At 35.8% G+C, this 20954-nt stretch overlaps 1 protein-coding gene across 1 annotated transcript in view; it reads left to right on the top strand.

Annotated features, from left to right (window-relative positions):
• Positions 1 to 20954, top strand: part of UBR1 (ubiquitin protein ligase E3 component n-recognin 1) — a 166901-nt gene that overhangs the window by 86308 nt on the left and 59639 nt on the right. The window contains 10 exon segments of the mRNA XM_072624518.1: positions 84 to 194; positions 1581 to 1646; positions 1905 to 2006; positions 2544 to 2607; positions 9361 to 9485; positions 11184 to 11236; positions 15599 to 15701; positions 17490 to 17538; positions 19408 to 19562; positions 20503 to 20602. Of these exon segments, the coding sequence (XP_072480619.1) occupies positions 84 to 194; positions 1581 to 1646; positions 1905 to 2006; positions 2544 to 2607; positions 9361 to 9485; positions 11184 to 11236; positions 15599 to 15701; positions 17490 to 17538; positions 19408 to 19562; positions 20503 to 20602 (928 nt within the window).

The following is a 20954-nucleotide window of genomic DNA, read 5'->3' as shown; positions in this document are numbered from 1 at the left end:
CTCCATATTAGCTCCACAATATACAGTCATATCTCTGTCTCAAAGCTAGTTACATATTAATCTTGTATGCCCTTTACTTTTAGGACAATTTTCAAGTGGAGCTGCTGGTGGAATATCCCTTGCGTTGTTTAGTTTTGGTTGCCCAAGTTGGGGCTGATATGTGGCGAAGAAATGGTCTTTCTTTAATTAGCCAGGTACATCAAAGTCTACTCTTCACTTTATGACTCTAAGCATATTTGAGCCTTTTTCATTAATGAGTCTACATGTATACTGTTATGGATATCTGTTCCATGACTACACATGTGTAACCTATATGGAATTGTTTGCCTTTCCAGTGAGTGGGGTAGGGAGGAAGAAGGGGAGAGAATTTGGAACTCAGTGTTTTAAAAACTAATGTTAAAAATTGTTTTTACCTGCAACTGGGGAAAAATAAAATCTAAATAAAAAAAAAAAATAGTCTACATGTGCAGTGAGGTTAGTCCTTAAGCAACAAATGGGGTATTGCCAGGCCTATTTTTGAAGCCTTTCCTGATCAATAGGACGTGCTACAGCTTGTGCTCTACTGACCTAGTTTTCAAAAACCTTTGCCTGCATCATGATGAAGGATCAGACTAGGACTTTAGTGGTGGATAATGTCACATATTGAGTTCATTCATTCAACAAACATGTATTAATTACTTGCTTTGTACTATCCACTATATTAAGGGTTTAGGATACAAATACAAAAATAAAGCAGTTTCTGCTCTCAAGGAGTTTACGTTCTGTTAAACAAATGCAAACCACTCATTCTGATTTATAAAATCTACTTTAAGAATAAATGGTTTTTCTCAGGCTGCCTGTTGAATTCTTTCCTGTCTTTTAAAGCCTAACTCAAATATCCCTTTCAAGAAGCTTTTGCTGGTCCACTCCCAGATTAGGGGAGAAAGTAATAACCTTTACCCTTATGTCTCATATTGTCCTTTGTTTTGAAACTCCTTCATATGCCTATCATTTTTTAAGCTCAGTGGACGAGTGGGGTGGTAGGGAGGGAGGGAGTGGGGAGCAGCTCAGTGCCATGTTCTGTTCAAAGTATTTTCCGCAGAGATAGTGCTCTGCACAGAAGTTCTCCTTAAATATGTGCTGATTGGTCACAATTTTTACATTTAAAGCTGTCTCTTTATAGTCTGTCTTACCATATCATGTTCTCTTTTCTTCATTATAAAAGGGAAGGGAAATTTTTGAGAGCTGGTCCTCAAATATGACTAGAGTAAGTGATAAGTATTGAAGATTCATGAACCCCAAAGAAAAGAGCAAGGGAATTGAGACTTCTCCGTTAGTGCAGTTTCCTTGATTTCTCACTGTCCTTAGAGAATTTCTAGATTTGTTGCTGTCGGTCACTCGTTCAGTCGTGGCCAGCTCTTTGTAGCCCAGGGAATCATAGCATGCCGATATTGTCCATGGGATTTTCTTGGCAGATACACTGGAGTCATTTGCCATTTCCTTCTCCAGTTTCCAGATTAGTAGGAACTAAGTTTGTTGTTGTTGTTAACCCTAGTTGAAATTTCTTCCTTTTACTTGTATTTACTTGTTTTTACCTTTAGGTATTTTATTACCAAGATGTGAAATGCAGAGAGGAAATGTATGACAAAGACATCATCATGCTGCAGGTAGTAATCTCGGATTCGTATCGCTCCTCCAGACTTTCTGCACTTAAACTGTTGTTACTATTTCTTTTTGTGATTATTTTATCCGCTTTTATTTCATTGGTAGTGAAGAATATGGTAGAATAAGGGTTAAAACTGCTACTGGATAATCTTGCACTGGCTTCTTTTGTAATTTTCCTGACAGGTAAATGAAAATCAAGTTATAATTATTAGCAAATGAGAAATTTTATGATTATGTGTGTTTCTGGGTGTATCACACAGATTGGTGCATCTTTGATGGATTCCAACAATTTCTTGTTATTGATACTTCAAAGATACGAACTGATTGATGCATTTAAGAGGCTTGTCCCCGCCAAGGACCCGGTAAGTAACAGAACAGGGTAGGTGAAATCAATATTGAATATCCTTTTATCATGGTTTCATTGAATTAGTATTTAGAGGTTACCATGCCAGTTGGTCATTTGGGATGTACAAAATAACACACTTAACTATTTGGAGTCTCTTGCAAGACATTGCAATAACAGGATAAGACATTACAAAGCTTGTTTTTTAAAAAAAATTTATCATATATTGTAATATCCACTTTCTATAACTAAGTCAAGTATGCTTCTACCATGGGTGACAGCCTTGAATCCAAACTTCTTTTTCTTCCAACCATGGAAGGAAGAAACTAATAATAGATGAAAGGAGTAAAGTTAGAATTAGTTTCATTGTTGAATGTTCTTTTATAGAAAGTTAATAATATGTGGGGGTACATCCTTAGTCTTTTGAGGTTGATTATTATTGCCCTAGTGCCACAGTCAGAATCTGGAAATACAGAAATAAATGAACCATTGAATTGACATTTTTCCGTTCCTGTGTTCTAATGTAACTCATTTATTCTTTTTAAAAATTCTGTAGGATTTGATTAAACAATATAATGCACTAATAGAAGAAATGCTTCAGCTCCTCATCTACATTGTGGGTAAGAATCTTGAGGTAACAAGATTAAAACAAATATTTTTGAAGTAGAATATTACTGCTTTTAGAAGGAGAATTAATGAGGTTGCTGTAATTTTATTTAATCCATTCTCCTAATGCAATGCCGAACACTAATTTTAAGATAAGTTGTGACTAAAAAGCTTAGGTAGCCACTGCCAGAATGCATAGAATTTAAAGATTTGTTTGCCTTTGGTTGATTGATGTATATTGACTTAGAAGTGTCTAGAAGATGGATGATACTTTTGTCTCAAAGGAGGAAAACTGAACTTGCAAATCTGGTGTTGACAGCTTTTTAGGCATGGGAAGATTTTGAAATATTGTGGGTATTATAAGAAGATGGTGTTTTAATTTTTGTTTTCATTGTTTTCTATCACAATAACGTGGAAATGTTGGACATTTTTCCATGAATGATGATCTGGGAAAGCAAAACTCTATTCTGTACCATCTGTAGTCTTGATCCTTTACATTGACTACTAGGGATAAATATTTCATGCAGTTAACCTTAAGTATTCCTTGATTAACAGAAATCAGTTTGCAGGTTTTGAATTTAAAAACTCAAGGACAGTTTCCTTGTTTGGCAGCTTGGGTGGAGCAGAAAGCACGGAATATGGGCTTTAGAAGACCAGTTCAGGTCCCAAGTGGCCTCCGCTGACACCTGTGACCTGGGCTAAGGCACATGATCTCTTCATCTAGAAAATGAGAATAATACCTAGTTGTCCTATCCACCCCTTTAGCAGTGGTAGCATGGATCAAATGAGATAAAACATGTGAAGTGACACGTAAAACTCGTGTGTGTGTGTGTGTGCGCGCGTGCGTGTGCATGTGCGTGCGTGCGCGCTACCGTTAATACTTGATCTGTTTCAAACAACTGTTTGCTAGGTAATCATTTCAGCAGATGATGTAGTTAAGCTGTCATTGTAAACAAGAATTAGGTATTTTGGTCTTTGGAAGTATGCATTACATTTCCTTGCCAAACCCCAGTCCGCAAATTATATAGGCATTACTGGTTGAAGGTACTGACGAGAACAGTAAATTCTAAAGGAAAAGTTCAGAAAGATAGTCATAGAATTATTTAAGATGTAAAGTTAGGCTCATTTAAGGCATTTTTAGGTTGACAAAACTGCTTTAGGAATTGCTTTTTCTTTTGTGGAGATAAAGAGAAAAGTTCTTAATACAATATTTTCATTTTGAATATTTTTGTTTTGAATATTTAAAGTAACATTCATGTTTTTTACTTTTTAAATCAGAAATATGCGACTAGAAGAGAGGCAGTATGGTATAATAGGGAGAGTATAAATGTTCATGTCGGAAAACCTTCAGTTCAAGTCCTAGGCTGGTCATGTCAAATTCAGATAGAAGCAGGGTACCTAAACCATACAAGAATCTCCCTCCCTGCACATTGACTTAGAAAACCACACATTAGCATTATCTCTGTTTTTTTGTATTTTTATTTATTTAGTTAAATATTTTCTAATTGCATTTTAATCAAATTGCGCGTATTTCAGGTCTCCATGCCCAAGTTTGATTCCTCTGCCTTAGGCAACTCTCAAAGACTATATGTTGCTGACTAATTTTCTATTTGCATTGGTAGGGGAAACTTCTTTACCTACAGTTCCCAACACCACTTAGATCAGAGGCCTGGGCAACCCCCTTCGTCATCTCCTCACCCACAATATGGTTTGAAATATGATTGATAAAAGACTTAATTGCATTTTTAGATATAAAAATTCATTTGGTGGACAAAATATCTTCAGAAGTGTTTTCATAATAAAAGACAGTATGCTATAATGTAATGAGTGGAATAAGGGTCAGAGATGTAGCTGGTGCAGCTGTAACTCTGTGACCTTAAAGAAGCTTTTTTTTCTGGGTTTCAGTTGTCTTTTATTTGTAAAATGATCAAGTTGGATTTGGTAAGCTCTAAGGGCTTTTTTGGCTCTAGGATTCTGTGATTCTAAGTCTGTTCAGTTCAGCAAACATTTTCTATATATGCCATGATGCAGAAGACGTCATCCTTGACCCTATGGAGAGCATAAGCAGTAACAGAGGGGCACTTTTTGTGGTAGCAAAGAATTGGAAACAAAGTAGATTCCCATCATTTGGGGAATAGTCAAACAAATTGTGGTACATGAATTTAATGAAGCATTACTGTGCTGTAAGAAATGATATAAGGTAGCTAGGTGGCACAGTGGATAGAGTGCAACCCTGGAGTCAGGAGGATCTGAATTCAAATCCAATCTCAGATATTTACTAACTTTGTGACCCTGAGCAAGTCACTTAACTCTGTTTGCCTTAGTTTCTCATTTGTAAAATGAACTGGAGAAGGAAATGAAAACCACTCCAGTGTCTGTCAAGAAAACTCCAAATGGAGTCACAAAGAATTGGACATGACTGAAACAAGAACACCAGCAGGAAGCAGTGATGTACATGATGAATACAGAGAAGCATAGGAAGACTTACATGAAAGAAAGATTCAGACTGAAGGAATCAGAGCCAGAATACAGATCGTCAGTAAGCATTTATTAGGCATCTTCTACCACAGTGTAAATTGAAAGAACAACCACTAAACAAAAATGAATGTTGCGTAATTACAAAGGACAAGATTGGCCTCTAGGAAGACATATGAAAAGATATCTTTGCCCCATTCCTTTGCAAAGATGGGGGATCCATAAGTGTGGAACATTGCATATGTTGTTATACTTCATGTATATATACATACACATATATATAGAATTAGACAGAGGAAGGGACACAAGGAGAAAATATAGATGATATAAAGATATCAGTAAAATTTATTTTTTAATGTTTATTTATTTATTTTTAGTTTTCAACATTGATTTCCACAAAATTTTGAGTTCCAAATTTACTCCCCATCCTTCTCCTTCCCCCACCCCAAAACACCGTGCATTCTGATTACCCCTTCCACCAATCTGCCCTCCCCTTCTATCACACTCCTCCCTTCCCTTACCCCATCTTCTCTCTTTTCTTGTAGGGCAAGATAGATTTCCATACCCACCCCATTACCTGTATTTCTTATTTCCCGCTTGCATACAAGAACAATTCTCAACATTTGTTCCTAAAATTTTGAGTTTCAACTTTTCTCCCTTCCTCCCTCCCCACACATCCCCACTGAGAAGGCAAGCAATTCAGTATAGGCTATATATGTGTAGCTTTTCAGAAGACTTCCATAATAGTCATGTTGTGTAAGACTAACTGTATTTCCCTCCTGCCTCCTATCCTGCCCCACATTAATTCTGTTCTCTCTTTTGACCTTGTCGCTCCCCAAAAGTGTTTACTTCTAACTGCTCCCTCCTCCCATTTGCCCTCCCTTCTATCATCCCCCACTACTTCTCCCCTTCTCCCCCACTTTCAGGCTTTTCATGCCAAATTGAGTGTGCATGTTATTCCTTCCTTAAGCCAAATGTGATGAGAGTAAGCTTCACTTTTGCCCTCTCACCTCCTCCTTTTTCTCCTCCATTGAAAAAGCTTTTTCTTGCCTCTTTTGTGAGAGATGGTTTGCACCATTCAATTTCTCCCTTTCTCCTCTCAATATATTCCTCTCTCACCCCTTAATTTTATTTTTTTAGATATCATCCCTTCCTATTCAACTCACCCTGTGCCCTCTGTCTATGTGTGTGTGTGTGTGTGTGTGTGTGTGTGTGTGTGTGTGTGTGTGTGTGTGTAATCCCTCCAACTACCCAAATACTGAGAAAAGTTGCAAGAGTTACAAATATTATCTTTTCATGTAGGAATGTAAATAGTTCAACTTTAGTAAGTCCCTTATGATTTCTCTTTCCTGCTTACCTTTTCATACTTCTCTTGACTCTTGTGTTTGAAAGTCAATTTTCTATTCATCTCTGATCTTTTTCTTGAAAGTCCTCTATTTCGTCGAATGACCATTTTTTCCCCTGAAGTATTATACTCAGTTTTGCTGGGTAGGTGATTCTTGGTTTTAATCGTAATTCCTTTGACTTCTGGAATATCATATTCCAAGCCCTTCTATCCCTTGATGTAGAAGCTGCTAGATCTTGTGCTATCCTGATTTTAGTTCCACAATATTTGAATTGTTTCTTTCTAACTGCTTGCAATATTTTCTCCTTGATCTCAGAACTCTGGAATTTGGCTACATATTTCTAGGAGTTTCTCTTTTTGGATCTCTTTCAGGAAGTGCTTGGTGGATTTTTTCAATATTTATTTTACCCACTGGTTCTAGAATCTCAGGGCAGTTTTCCTTGATAATTTCAAGAAAGTTGCTGTCTAGGCTCTTTTTTTGATCATGGCTTTCAGGTAGTCCCATAATTTTAAAATTGTCTCTTCTGGATCTCTTTTCCAGATCAGTTGTTTTTCCAGTGAGATATTTCATATTGTCTTCTATTTTTTCATTCTTTTGGTTTTGTTTTGTAACTTCTTGTTTTGTTATAAAGTCATTAACTTCCATCTTCTCCATTCTAATTTTTAAAGAACTGTTTTCTTCAGTAAGCTTTTGAACCTCCTTTTCCATTTGGCTAATTCTACCTTTAAAAGCATTCTTCTCCTCATTGGCCTTTTGGACTTTTTTTGCCATTTGAGTTAGTTTATTTTTAAGAGTGTTCTTCAGCATTTTTTTGGGTCTCCTTTAGCAAGCTATTGACTCACTTTTCATGATTTTCTTGCATTACTCTCATTTCTCTTCTTAATTTTTCCTCTACCTCTCACTTGATTTTCAAAATCCTTTTTGAGCTCTTCCATGGCCTGAGACCATTGCATATTTATTTTGGAGGTTCTGGATGCATTGACTTTTATGTCTTCCTCTAATGGTATGCATTGTTTTTCCTCATCCGAAAGGATGGAAGAAAATACCTGGTCACCAAAAAGGTAGTGTTCTATAGTCTTATTTTCTTTTCCCTTTTTTTGACATTTTCCCAGCCAGTTACTTGACTTTTGAGTCCTTTGTTAAGAGAATGGTATACTCTAGGAACCTATAAGTTCTCATTTCCTCCAAGGTGGCACAATCAAGGGAGAGGAGTTTACTCTCCTCCTGATCTGTGCTCTGGTCTGGGAGCTACCACAAGCTTTTCGAGTAGAATTCCCTCTCCAGAGCCTCCATCAGCTTCACCATGTCAGCACTTCTCCTCATCCCAGGGCCACCACTCAGGGCTGAGATCCAGATCAGAGACTCAGTTCTCCCAGGGTCTTTAGGTGAGGGCTCCAAAAATAGATGCTGCCTGCTGCCATTGGGGCCAGACCTCTTCCCTTCTCACCCACATGAAAGAGCTTTCTCACTGACCTTTGAAGCTGTCTTTGGTGTTTGTGGGTTGAGCAGTTTGGGAACTGCTAGGGATTCCTCCCCCTGAGACCTGCTCCCGTCCTGTCCCTGTGCACGCACCAAGGCTGGGCGGCGCTCCACTCCACGCCCTGTGCAATACACCTTTTCTGTTGGCCTTCCAGACTGTCTTAGACTGGAAATCTCTTTCAGTCTGTCATTTAATGGCTTCTGCTGTTCTAGAATTTGTTCAGAGTTGTTTTTTATAGGTATTTTATGGGCTATGGGGGAGAGCTTTTACAGGTTCGTCTTTCTACTCCACCATCTTAGCTCCACCCTCCCCCCCTAAAATTTACTTTTAGAAAATAGAATAGCACAGTGAAGACAGGCGTAATATGATAAATGTAGAAGAATTGAAATAAAGTCTGTGGAGACACAAAGTAGAGAGGTGGCATTCAACGGATAATTATAATTATTATCTGAGCCAAGCCTGCAGTCATGATACCTAGTATCCATTACACAATGATAGTGTCAGGCAGCTAATTAAACCCTTTTGGCATACAAGTTGTATATTAGCTATTTAGGTATTTTTCTGCTAAAAATCGCAGGTAGCTCATATCCTCAGGTCAGTCAGACTTCATGTTGGATGCTTAGATTGTAGATATTGGGAGCAGTTAAGTAACTTTGTTGTGCTTTAGGATTGTTCTATCTCGTGGAAAGTAGAAGTTTAATGGATGGACAAATGATTTACTTTAGAGTGAATTTGTGAACTACAACAATCCCATTAAGCAAGGGATCCCTCTCATGTCAAGGCCAGGTGTTAGTACAGTACCACCACAGAAACTAATGGTAAGGAGCTCCAGAAACTGGAACTGGCATCTAGGTGAAAATTGGAGCAGGAGAGGTTCTGTTACTGCTAATAGGCTCGTGTTATTGATGAATATGATAACAAAGGATCTGGCTCCATGGCTTCCTTTGTACAATTTGGAACCATGGCAATACCAGCTTGTCGTTATTTTTGTTGTTGAATAATAACGGTATCTTGCCGAGTCCTTTAGTGGCTTTTCCGAAAGAATTGTCTTTCTATTCCTTTTCGTGAAGAGGCAGGCCTTAATGGGCAAGTTATTTATTGATTAATGAAGTGTTTGAAAAGAAACAGTTCAGTAGTAAAAACTGTTCAGGTACTTTGTGCCTGATTTAAAGTGCCTAGAGGTTGTTAGAAACATTTTCTAACTTAGTTAAAGGGATTTTGTAGTTTGAAGGATGGAAAAATGGATGAATGTATGTGTGGATGAATGAATGAGTATTTATTAAGTGTTGACTATCCTAGAGGGTTTAAATTTAGAGAGCCTTTGCAAATAATATTTATCATTTACCACACAAACTGAGATTTCATGAAATATTGTTTTATAAGTGCCATGTGGACAGTTACAATTTAAATAGTCCTGGTGTTCTAACATGCAACATTCTTCATTTTTCCTTTGCTGTTCTTATTAGGAGAGCGCTATGTGCCTGGAGTGGGGAAAGTAAACAGAGAAGAGGTTATCATGAGAGAAATTATCCACTTACTTTGCATTGAGCCCATGCCTCATAGTCTCATTGCCAAATCCTTACCAGAAAATGTGAGTAGGTTTTTTCCCCCTTTAATTAAAAACTCTTCACTTTTTAGGCCCCCTGGTTTTGTTAATTAACTTTCTAAAAAGGGGGTTTTCCAGAAATATTGTGATATATTTATGTCTGTGTAGACACAGATCTCAGATGTTTTACCACCATGTAAAGATTCCATTTTTGGACACAGAAATTCAAAATCTGCTGAAGTATGACAGAGTTGTTATCTTTGCTGGGTATAAGGAGTATTTGAACTAATAAAAATCAAAGATTTTTGAAATATTGAAAATACATGTATCTTCAAGTTGTAGTCCCAAAGAGTGTTATTACAGCATCTATTTTTCTACTAAGATAATAAATGATCATTTAATAGCATTTTAAGGTTTATAAAGTACTCTGTAACAGTCTTATGTGGTAGATGATGTAATTATATTCACTTTTCAAATGAGAAAACCAAAATTCAGAATGCCTCATACTTGTCCACAGTTATGCAGAATGCGTTGGAGTGGATTCAAATCCATATCTCAACTTCAGATGTCATCAGTATTCTTTTAATTACACTAGGCTAGTTTTGAATTATCTTCATTGTCAGGGGCACCTCAAATCTTTCATTTCTCACTTTGTCTCTCATTTTTTAGTTGTGTCTAACTCTTTGTGACCCTGTTTGGGGTTTTCTTGGCAAAGATACTGGAGTGATTTGTTATTTTCTTCTCCAGCTCATTTTATAGATGAGAAGACTGAGACAAACGGGGTGAAATGACTTGCCCAGGGTCACAGCTAGTTTGTGAGGCCAGGTTTAAACTCAGGAAGATGTCTTCCTGACTCCAGGCCTGGCACTTTATCCAGTGTGCCACCTAGCTGCCCCATCTTATCTGGAGTATATATTTTTTTTTAAAGGTGCATACTTTTCCAGGTTTTATATGAGACAGACTATAGATACCCAAATCTAATTTTTATCACTTAAAGAAATAAAATAGGATTTTCTTACTATAAATGCTTTTTGTGAAATAGCATCCAGAGAGTGAACACTTAGAAAACTATATTCAGCAAATAATAACCTAAGCTTATTAGGAAGATTGTGAATTACATTTGAAAATCTACATAAGTACGCGTTTTGGTATCCATCACAAATTGAATTCTCTATTTTGTAGTCTTATTTCATAGATATGAGTACATTGTAGTTGTGTATGCTTACCACTCTTGGTGATGATTATGTGAGTAAGGTGAGTGTAAGCATATCTTCAAATACTTTTATTTCAAAAATGTGAACAAAAATGTCTCCAGTTTTATATTGCAGAAATCATGAGTGCTACGTATTCAGACTCAGTAGTGAGAATATGTAGTAATATGAACATTAAAGATCAATGATGGATGTAAAAAATGAAAATCCTCCTTACTTATTGACTCATCCTCATACTTTGTAACAAATACACTTGATCAACTGATCATTTATAAAAATTATATTAATCCAAACTTTACTAGAAGGTTGATAGCATTGTAGTCTGAAACTGATGAAACAGTTGAGATTTTGGTTAGGAAAATTTGCCCAAAAAACTAAAATTTAATTTGCTCTTTATTGTACTGCAGATTGATTTTTTATTATCCTTTACAGAGCAGTATAGATGCCTGACAGAGTTGTAAAGATTTCTGTCATGTAACAGCAAAAGAATGACATTATATAAAGCTAAATAACAAAAATATTATTTCCACAGGAAAACAATGAAACTGGCTTAGAGAAAGTCATCAACAAAGTGGCCATATTTAAGTAAGTGCTTGGTATTTCAAGTTATTTTAAAAGTTAGTATGATCGTTATTCATGTGCTTTGTACAAGTTAAAAAATGCTTATCTTAACTTTCAGAATTCTAGCCCTCCAAAATATTTATTTTCAAGCACGTAAAGAAGAATTTAAAAATTAATTCAGTATAGTTAGAAACCAGGGGACCTTTTTTATTTCTTTTAAGAATGATTTTATTACAAAACTTCAAGAAAAAATATTTCTTAATTGTCTGTATTAAAATCATGGCAAAGCCAAATAATATTAAATATTGGACATTGAGCACCGTGATTCTATATAGCTGTAATTTACCATGTAGAGAAAACCTGTCATTCCTTCATTATAGCATTATCCCTTTGAGTTTAAAGCCTTTTTTTATGTTTTTCTTTTCAAATATAAGTACTTCTGAGACTGACCACAGCTTAAGTTAATTTTGCTGTGGCAATGCTGGGGGAGTTTGTTAGATGTGAAGAAGCAGACACTTAGAGCTCTTTAGTGGGATGAGCACTAGGAGAAGAGGACTCAAATCCAACAAGTCTTAGTAGATTAATTGACTGCCAGCTGACAGCAAGAATGGGCCACGGAATAGATTCTTTTGGGAAGCCAATAAAAAGACATCTAGACAACATATTGTAGTTGGATTTAAGGAAGTAAGGAGTATGAATAGAAGGGGGGTTTGCAGGATTACTAGAAGGTCACCTTACATAAATTTGGCCAATTTCATTTGACTATGACTGATTCTTCCTAGAAGTGGTAAGAGTGAAACCTTCTAAGTTTTCCACGTAAGTGAATATATTATAAATCCTTATAAATATAAGCATATTTATTATTTTAATAATATAACATAATATATAATAATATAATTCAATAATAAGTATAGTATATAGCAAATGTAAATCCTTATAAGTATAAAGAATATGTTATAAATCCTTACTGTATGGCCCATAGACCCAGTCTGATGATCCATTCTCTCCAGATCCCCTTAGGTCTAAGAGCAGAACTCTTATTGTATAATAGAAAATAATTTCAGGGAATTTAAAAAGAGTCCCTAACCTGGGAGCATCTGAAGGTAATTGAGGAAGCATAGACAGTGACATTTGGACATGAATTGTGATATTACAGTTGTGATGCGCTCTTCTCCAGCATTTCCATAGTGTCTTTTTTTAAAAAAACTCTTGACCCATAAAATATTTTGTTTAAAGAAAAAACTAATTATTGGTTCAAGGAGAAATATATTTTATTAATTAAAAATTCCTTTCCTGCGTTTATTTTTTAATATTTTATGGTTTTTAAAATATTTTTAAATAAATGAACACACTCACTGCTATGAATGTGTTTTAATTTATTTCTCTGAAGAGTTTATGATAGAAACTTTAAAAAACTGCAAAACTAAGTTATGAGTCTTGAATAATACTTTGAGGAAAGTGTATAGGTTTGATTATATAATGTAATGGGGGAATAGAAGTTAGGGGATGGAACATGAATGAAAACCTATGTCTTATTTCCCCTGTTTTCTGTATGTATAGTCTCTCCATGATCCCTTCATTTCCCAAGAGTTCAGTTATCTCTCATTTTCCTTATTAAGGAATCATGGGAGGTCTTTCTGCAAATAACATTTCTGCAAGCATGTTTCATACTGCCCTAGGTACTGCCATCCTCCCTTGGAAGGTTCTTAATTCCAAATGCCTTCTTCTGTCAGTGGGCATTTTTCTATAAGCAGGGCTCACTTCTGTTTAGTTATTCTTACAGGGGGCTTAATAAGCAAAGGAATGTTTGTTGAGGAACTATGCTAAAGGCTTTTGGGAGTGAAGTCCATTAGAAGAAGCTAGAAGTTGTTTCCTGTATGTTAAGATTTTGTAATACTAGTAAAGAAAGCAAAACTTGATGGCAGTCAGATTTTTAGAGCTATAGGTATATATGTGTGTATACATACATACACATACACACACACATGAGCTTGATCAGCTAATAGACTATAACAATAACTGCTTTGCCTACACATTTTTTGTCTAAAGCCTTTATCATTTGATCTGGGTTCTGCTATGTACTCCTCTTTCCTTCTCCCTTCCCTGGGATAGCTCACTGGTCATAGCAAACCCTCTTTTTCATCAAATCACCAAAATTGCCGAAAGGTAGTTCTACACATGGACATCACCAGATGGTCAAGATAGAAATCAGATTGCTTGTATACTTTGCAGCCAAAGGTAGAGAAGCTGTATCTAGTCAATTAAAACAAGGTCTGGATGGAGCTGACTGTGGCTCAGATCATGAGCTGATTCCAAAATTCAGACTTAACTTGAAGAAAGTAGGGAAAACCATCAGACCTAAGTAACAGCCCTTATTAATATGGAGTGGAGGTAATGAATAGATTTAAGGCATTAGATCTGATAGACAGTGCCTGAAGAACTATGGGTGGAAGTTGTATTGTACAGGAGGCATCAGCAAAAAACATTCCAAAGAAAAAGGACAAGAAACCAAAGGAAAGGGAAAGAGAAAAGAGAAAAGAAAAGATGTGCCCAACTGAATATAGAATTCCAGAATTCTCATTTTTGTGGAACAGAATAAGTTCTACTGGATGAACAGGTATGGATATTGCAGATCTCATTATGTTTTCTCCCAAACTCATCTCCTTTTTGAATTTTCTTTTTCTTTCTTTTTTTTTTTTATTGAGGGCATCAATGCCCTTCTAGACACTCACAACAAAGTTCACAACTTTGGTGTCATAAGCAACACTTCACTTTAACTAAAGTTTAGTTGCCAGATCTTCTTGTTTACTCTGTCATATTTCTCAGATCTTTTCCTTCCTTCCTACTTACATTGCTACAACCCTGGTTTAGACCCTAGTCACCTCTTACCTGAACTATTTCAGTAGCTGCCTAATTTTCTTCCTCCCGTTACCAGTCCATCTTCCACACAAGTAAAAACTGCTAAAGTGATTTTCCTAAAGGTCTGACCATGTCATTCCCCTATTCAGTTTACTCTAGTATTGTCTCTAGGAACACATATTTTCTTCTTGTTTCCATTACCTTTTAAAAATTTCTGTTGTATGTTGTTTTATAGCGTAATTATTAGTTTATTTGTAATATACACATAATTCATAACTTACTAAGTTTACATGTATTAGAGGTATGTGCTCAACATTTTTTTTGTTGATGGGGTGTCATGATCAAAAAAGTTGGGAGCTCTTGTCTATTGTTCAAACAGGCATTCATTTTACCTACTTCATTTACCTTGTTTGGATTGTTAATCTGACTTTTGAGTGGTTGTATATCTCTTTTAGGAGTCTGTAGTGTTTTAAGCTTTGATACAATCATTGTAACATCATCTGCAAGTAGGACCGTTTGAATCAACTTCGTATCTATAGAGAATCCTTCTTTCATTTGCCCTTTGGACCTTCCTCTGGGCATTCAGGACAGTACCATTTTTTCGTTTAGGGAAATGATTTATTAGTGTGTTTTAGACAACAATCACTTCCCATTAACCCTCTTCTTATTTTTACTTATATTTAAGTGGATCTGCATACTCTTTAATATGGATACTTCCTCTGCTAATGTATATCATAACCCATCCAAAGCTTCCTCTATCATATAATTTTAGAGTCTCGAGGTGGCACAGTAGATAGAGCACTAGAATTGGAATCAGAAAGTCTTATCTTCACGAGTTCAAATGTGACCTCAGACACTTAATAGTAGTGTGACTGGACAAGTCATAACCCTGTTTGCCTTAGCTTCCTTGTCTCTAAAATGAACTGGAAAAAGAAATGACAAACCATTCCAGTATCTTTGCTGAGAAAAACCCAAATGGGGTCCTGAAAAGCCTGACATGACTGAAAAACGATTCAATGACAGCTCTTGTAACAAATTTTCATATTTGCACATTCATGCAAAACAAATTCCTGTATTGGTTATGTCCAAAAAATATATATCTTAATCCATACATATGTCATCAACTCAGTAGGAAGTAAGTAGTACACTTCTTTGTTGACTCTGAAATTCTGGTTGGTCATTGCATTCATTATAGTTTTTAAGTCTTTACGGTGATATATAAATTACTCTGATTCTGAGCACTTCATTCTTCATCAGTTTACATAATTCTTCCCAAGTTTCTCTGGAACTTCATTGATTTTAGCATTTAGTATTCTATTACATCCATATTCTACATATTGTTTCCTGTGGCTTTCTCCTCTAACAGAAGTTTTTTTTTCCATCAGATAAACTGAATAGGATATGATTGGAGCTAATTTTTGTTTGTTTTTTTGGATTTTGTAGTTTGTATTAATTTTCCAGTTTTTATTTTATCTGAATAAAGCTTTTAAACATGACAGTTGATCTTCTTATTTTAAATCTTTTTAGGAAACCTGGTGTGTCAGGTCATGGAGTTTATGAGCTGAAGGATGAGTGCACAAAAGAGTTCAATATGTTCTTTTATCACTACTCCAAAACACAACACAGCAAGGTAGGAAATAATATCTAAAGGATAAGAAGGTAGCATTACTACTTTTTTCTTTTCTCTTCTTCCTAAAGAAAGTTCAACAGAGAATTAAAAAGGGGACTCAACTTGGAAGAGGAATAGGAAAAACTCAAACATATTTGAAAAATATTTTAACTTCTCAAATGAGTCTGATTTTGTTGTCATATGTGTTTTTTAGTTGTAGATTTCAAAAATCATGGCCTGTTGTCTCAGATCACATTGACAGAATTAAAGGTAGTCTGTGTACTTAAAAAAACATGGTGCGCACACCCACGTGCACACATGCACACCCCGCCTCACCCCAAAGCCACATTTTTGGATGCTAGCTGTATGACCCTGGGCAAGTCACTTAACCCTGTTTCCTCAGTTTCTCTTCAACTGCAAAATGAACCGAAGAAGGAAATTGCAAACCACTCTAGTATCTTTGCCAAGAAAATGATTGAAATGACTGAAGGAAATAATTGAGTTAGAATTCTTCTGGATACTATTAGCAACACAGTGTTACCTGCTCTTTTCTGAATTTTTAAGTTCAGCAAGCAAACCTGGAATGTTTTATGCTTTCTTACAACAAGAACAAATAATTTGGTTTTCTTTTTACTATTCCATGCTGGGTTCCATTAATGTAGGAGCATTGAATGAGCATCAGTAGTAGTTTTAGTAACTTTTGTAGTCATTAAATGGTACCAGTTGCAAAATGTTTCCTGCCAGATGATTTTTTGCATTCCTAAGAAAAGCCAGTCCTGATGACAGTAAAGTCATTTCCTAATAAACAAATTCCTTTTATCTAAATTTCCTATTGCAATTAAATTATGAAAGTTCAGTGCCTGTAACCCAGGCTCTTTTTTAGAAAATATTTTTATTGATATATTTTGCTTGTACGTTGTCTAAATGTATCTCTCTCTTAAAAATCCATTCCCTAAAGCCGTCCCCTGAAAGTCAACTCTTAAAATAAAGAATCTTTTTTAAAAAGAGGAAGAAGAGAAAAAAAAAGCACAACTGATTAATACCTGGAAAAATCTGAAATCTAGACAGTGTTCCACACTCAAGGACTGCTGTGACACTAATCTTATCCTCCTCTCCACCTCACCCTGTTTCTAATTAAAGTAGAAATCCTTCCATTCTGTGACAATAAACACTTTAATCGAATATACCAGGGATGATTTGGGCACAGGGAAAATCAAGTCTCCTGCTCTTCTACGTCTTGTGACATGGGAACTTAAGACTATGCTAGGAGTGAAGTCCATAGAGGATGGCACTTCACATTCTATTTTCCCCTTCCTGCTGATACCCCTTCCCCCTCTCCATCCAGGACTCCAGTTTTAGGAACTGGAGAAGGTTTCCCAAAGTCTTCTTAGAGCAGCTAAGAAAGGGTTGGAAAAGTGTTATTCTGAACCACTTCTTGGCTTATAGGTTGACGTAGCCCTATTGATTGTTGAGTCATTTTGATTGAACACAGTGATTGTCAAAATATGCGTGGTCCATTAAGGTTCTTTTACAGATAGGCCTTTTACATCAGTATTTATAATGTGGTAGCGTTTAAATTTATTTTTTTTTAAGGATTAATTTAGTGTTTTATCTAGAACAGTATTTAATATCATACTTAGACTTTCAGGGGACCTTAGAGATCATCTTTCCTACCCCCTCATTTTATAAATGTGGAAAATGATGTAGAGACTAAGAATCTAAAATGCCCTAATATTAGTCAGACCTGCTTAAAATTAACTATTCTCTATGGTTAGTATAATGTAATTAGGGATAAATTTTCTTTTATAGGCTGAACATATGCAGAAGAAAAGAAAAAAACAAGAAAACAAGGATGAAGGTAAGAAGTAAGATGGTAAATTAAACCAGCTTTATGCTTTAGTGATAGCACAGGAACAGTCTTTTTTTATTATTTGATGCAGGGACTGTTCTGGGCAGCCGAGGAAAAGGAAAATTTTTTGTTTCTTGTTCATCTCTTAAGATTTAGTTCACATCATTGGTGAAGAGAGCAAAGAAAGTTTTTTCCAAGTGATCAAAACAGTCTTATATCTTTTTTTTCCCTTTTAAAATTTTATTTTTTGTGTGCTGTCTTGGGGAGGGAGGGGGGTGGTAGGGTGTAGGTAGGAGGGAAAAAAATCTAAGTTTTATGGTAGTGATTGTAGAACATTAAAAATAATTTAAAAAATTCAGAGATGAAAAAAAATTTTTATTTTGAGCTTAAATGCTTCGTTCATCACATACCTTCTGGAGGCATGGTTTGTTATTGTCTTGATCAGAATTCCCAAGTCTTTTAAAGTTGTTTTTTTACAGTGTTGTTGTCCTTGGATAAATTGTTCTCTCAATTCTACTTACTTCGTTCTAAATTAGTTCATGTTTACCAGGATTCTCTAAAATCATCTTTTTTGTGACGTACTATCACAGTTTGTTCAATCATTCCCCAGCTTCACTTCTTTTCTCCTCTCCTTTCATTTGTCTTGAAATATAGTATCTACCCTTCCTTTTCCCCTCCCCTTTTTAACAGTATTCAGGGAGTCTGATATTTTCTGATTATGTCTCTTTGACTATTTTATAGGTTAGTTGTTTATATTAGCAAGTATATTATATTTTCATTTATCTTGATTTTGTTCTAATATTTCTTTCTGTTTCATGGAGTCATTGATTTCTGTTTTGTCCGTTCTGATTTTCAGTCTGTTGCTTTAGTAAGATTTACTGCTTTCTATTCAAAGCTATTTATTCTCCTTTCAATTTTTTTCCTTCAGAGCTTTTCTTTCTTTCTCTTTTTAATCTCTTGTGTTCTTTTCTTCTAGGTGTCCATCTAATCCCTGTGGAAAATTCATTTTTTTCTTTTTAGTTTAATGATGTTGCAGAATTACTATCTCTTTGTTTTACGTTTCTAGATTTGCAGTCATTTTGAATACTGACTGGTATCTACTTTGCTTTAGTTATCGCTCCATCTTTAGTTCCCAAATTAGGGATTTGTTCTAGGGCCAGGCTTTTCCCCTTTCTATGATTTGGGGTGGGATTGTTACCCCTTTTTATTCTGACTTGGGCACTAATCTCCGCTTTCTAAAGTTAAGCTTCTTGGGATCTTTGAGCTTCAGAATACTGAATCTTCAGGGTCCTTTCTTTGAAGCCTGAGGATGGAGTGTTAAGGCCTAGGGTGCCCCATCTGAACCCTGTGTCTCCTGTGGCTTTTAAGATTCCTGCTGTGGGTTTCTAGCTACTTTGGAGCTCATCAGAAGAACTTTTTTTTGCTTTACCTGTGTCCAAATATAGACTCTTGTAAGCTACATGCATTTCCAGTGAGTTTATGATCACACTAGGAAGCTACCAACTTCTTTGCCTGCTCTGGCTCTGGCTTTACTGGGCCTACTTTCTTATTGTTCATGGGCTTCTGTCTGACTTTCTGTTCATTTCAGGGGTGAAAGATGTCACTTACTGGATTTCTTGATCATTATTCTGTCAGAAGCAGTTTTTAGTTTTTTTCTGGCATAGGTATATGGGAATTCATTCAGGCAGCTGAGTCTTAAGGAGGCCTCTATTTTCTAAGGCATGGATTCTTTTCTTGACACTGATTTTCTCTGATTTTGATGTAGTAAAAACCTGCTTTTGTTCCATTATGTCCTTAATCATCTGTATTTATGTATCATGTAATGAAATATAGTTGTCATGAAAGAAATTTACATATATGTGGTCTTCTTTTCACCAGCACTACCACCACCACCACCTCCTGAATTCTGCCCTGCTTTCAGCAAGGTGGTAAACATTCTCAACTGTGATATCATGATATATGTTCTTACAACCATCCTGCGAAGAGCAGTGGAACTGGATAGTCACTTATGGAGTGAAGCTATGATCCAGATGGTATGTATAATGGCGATATGTATTCATAAGGAGACTCCCCTAGACCAGCTGTCTGCTTCCAGATAAGATTGCACTTAAATGATCCTTCAGTTTTTTATCTAAACTATTCTTAAAGACTGTAGAGAAGATTCTACGGCTTCCCTTAATGTTAAGCATTCTCATGTTTAACAATTTCTATTCAGTTCCTTTTACTTATCACCTCCTTAATATAGTATAAATAATGTTGGTCTTTGGGTTAAAGGACCTGTGTTCAAAGAAGAAATCTTACTAGCTAGCTGTGTTTGGCTGTAGGAAAGACATTTTACTTCTCTGAGCTTCATTATCCTTATCCATAAAATGGATACGATAACAGTAAAAATAATAATAATGGATACAGTAATAACAGAGTGCAGAAAGTGCTCTGTAAACTTTTCAGTGTTGATTATCTAAATGTGAGTTGTTTTGACTTGTCTTGTACAAAGTGCTTTTATTTTTCCTAAGAATTTCTGCTCGTCTTTGGGGCTCTGAATAGTGCCTTTTTGATTTCTTTAAATCCTCTTACATTTTAAAAAATTATTGTAGACTCTATAACCATCTGGTTATAACAAAAACTAGAAAGATAAATAATGAAAATAATTGTAAAAATAAGCCCTTATCCTTTAACAATGTAGAACTAGACTAATGAGTAAAAATAGATAAGCATTGCCTTATCTGTGTCTCTTTCTGAAGTCTGTTTAAAGTCTTACTACTTTTGGTTTTGTTTTATTGTAGTCAGCGTGTTTATAGCTCTGATTTTCCTTATGCCACTTTGTTTTGCTATGTATGAGTCTTTCCATATTTCCTTGTATTTATGTTTTTTTGTTTTTTTGTTTTTTTTCTGAATCCTCCTGAAGTTTTAAGAAATTTAACCAAAGTCATTCACTTCCAAAGCCTTCCTTACTCACCTTTCTTGCTCCATTAGGTATTTCATCTTCTTGCTCTGGGTTTACTTGAAGAGAAACAGCAGCTCCAAAGAACTCCTGAAGAGGAAGTGACATTTGATTTTTACTATAAGGCTTCACGTATGTCTGATTATGATTTTTCAATGAAATTCTGACTTGTAAGTGAAATTTTAGGATTGTAATCCTCAAAATTTAGCCTTCTTTAGCTGAGGAGATACCTCTAGCATAATTAGTGCATGCTTAATAATTTCTACTAGTAGGAATCTCGCCTTTGTTGACTATCAGAGCAGTAGCTAGCCCTAACTGCACCTGAGGCAAATGCTTTTGAGTAAGTGGGAGGCAAAGGGATGTGCTGCGTGGCAGCATCGTAGAGAATACTCTGTGACTACCGTTGTGCTTGGTTGCCTGGCTATAGACCTCATGGAAACTGGGGAAGAAATGTGGTCCTAGAGAAGAATATCACCATGATGGC

Source organism: Notamacropus eugenii, chromosome 7 (assembly GCF_028372415.1).
Source record: "Notamacropus eugenii isolate mMacEug1 chromosome 7, mMacEug1.pri_v2, whole genome shotgun sequence".
Lineage (NCBI taxonomy): Eukaryota > Metazoa > Chordata > Mammalia > Diprotodontia > Macropodidae > Notamacropus > Notamacropus eugenii.
The sequence above is the reverse complement of the archived record's forward strand: the minus strand, read 5'-3'. Positions and strand labels throughout refer to the sequence as shown.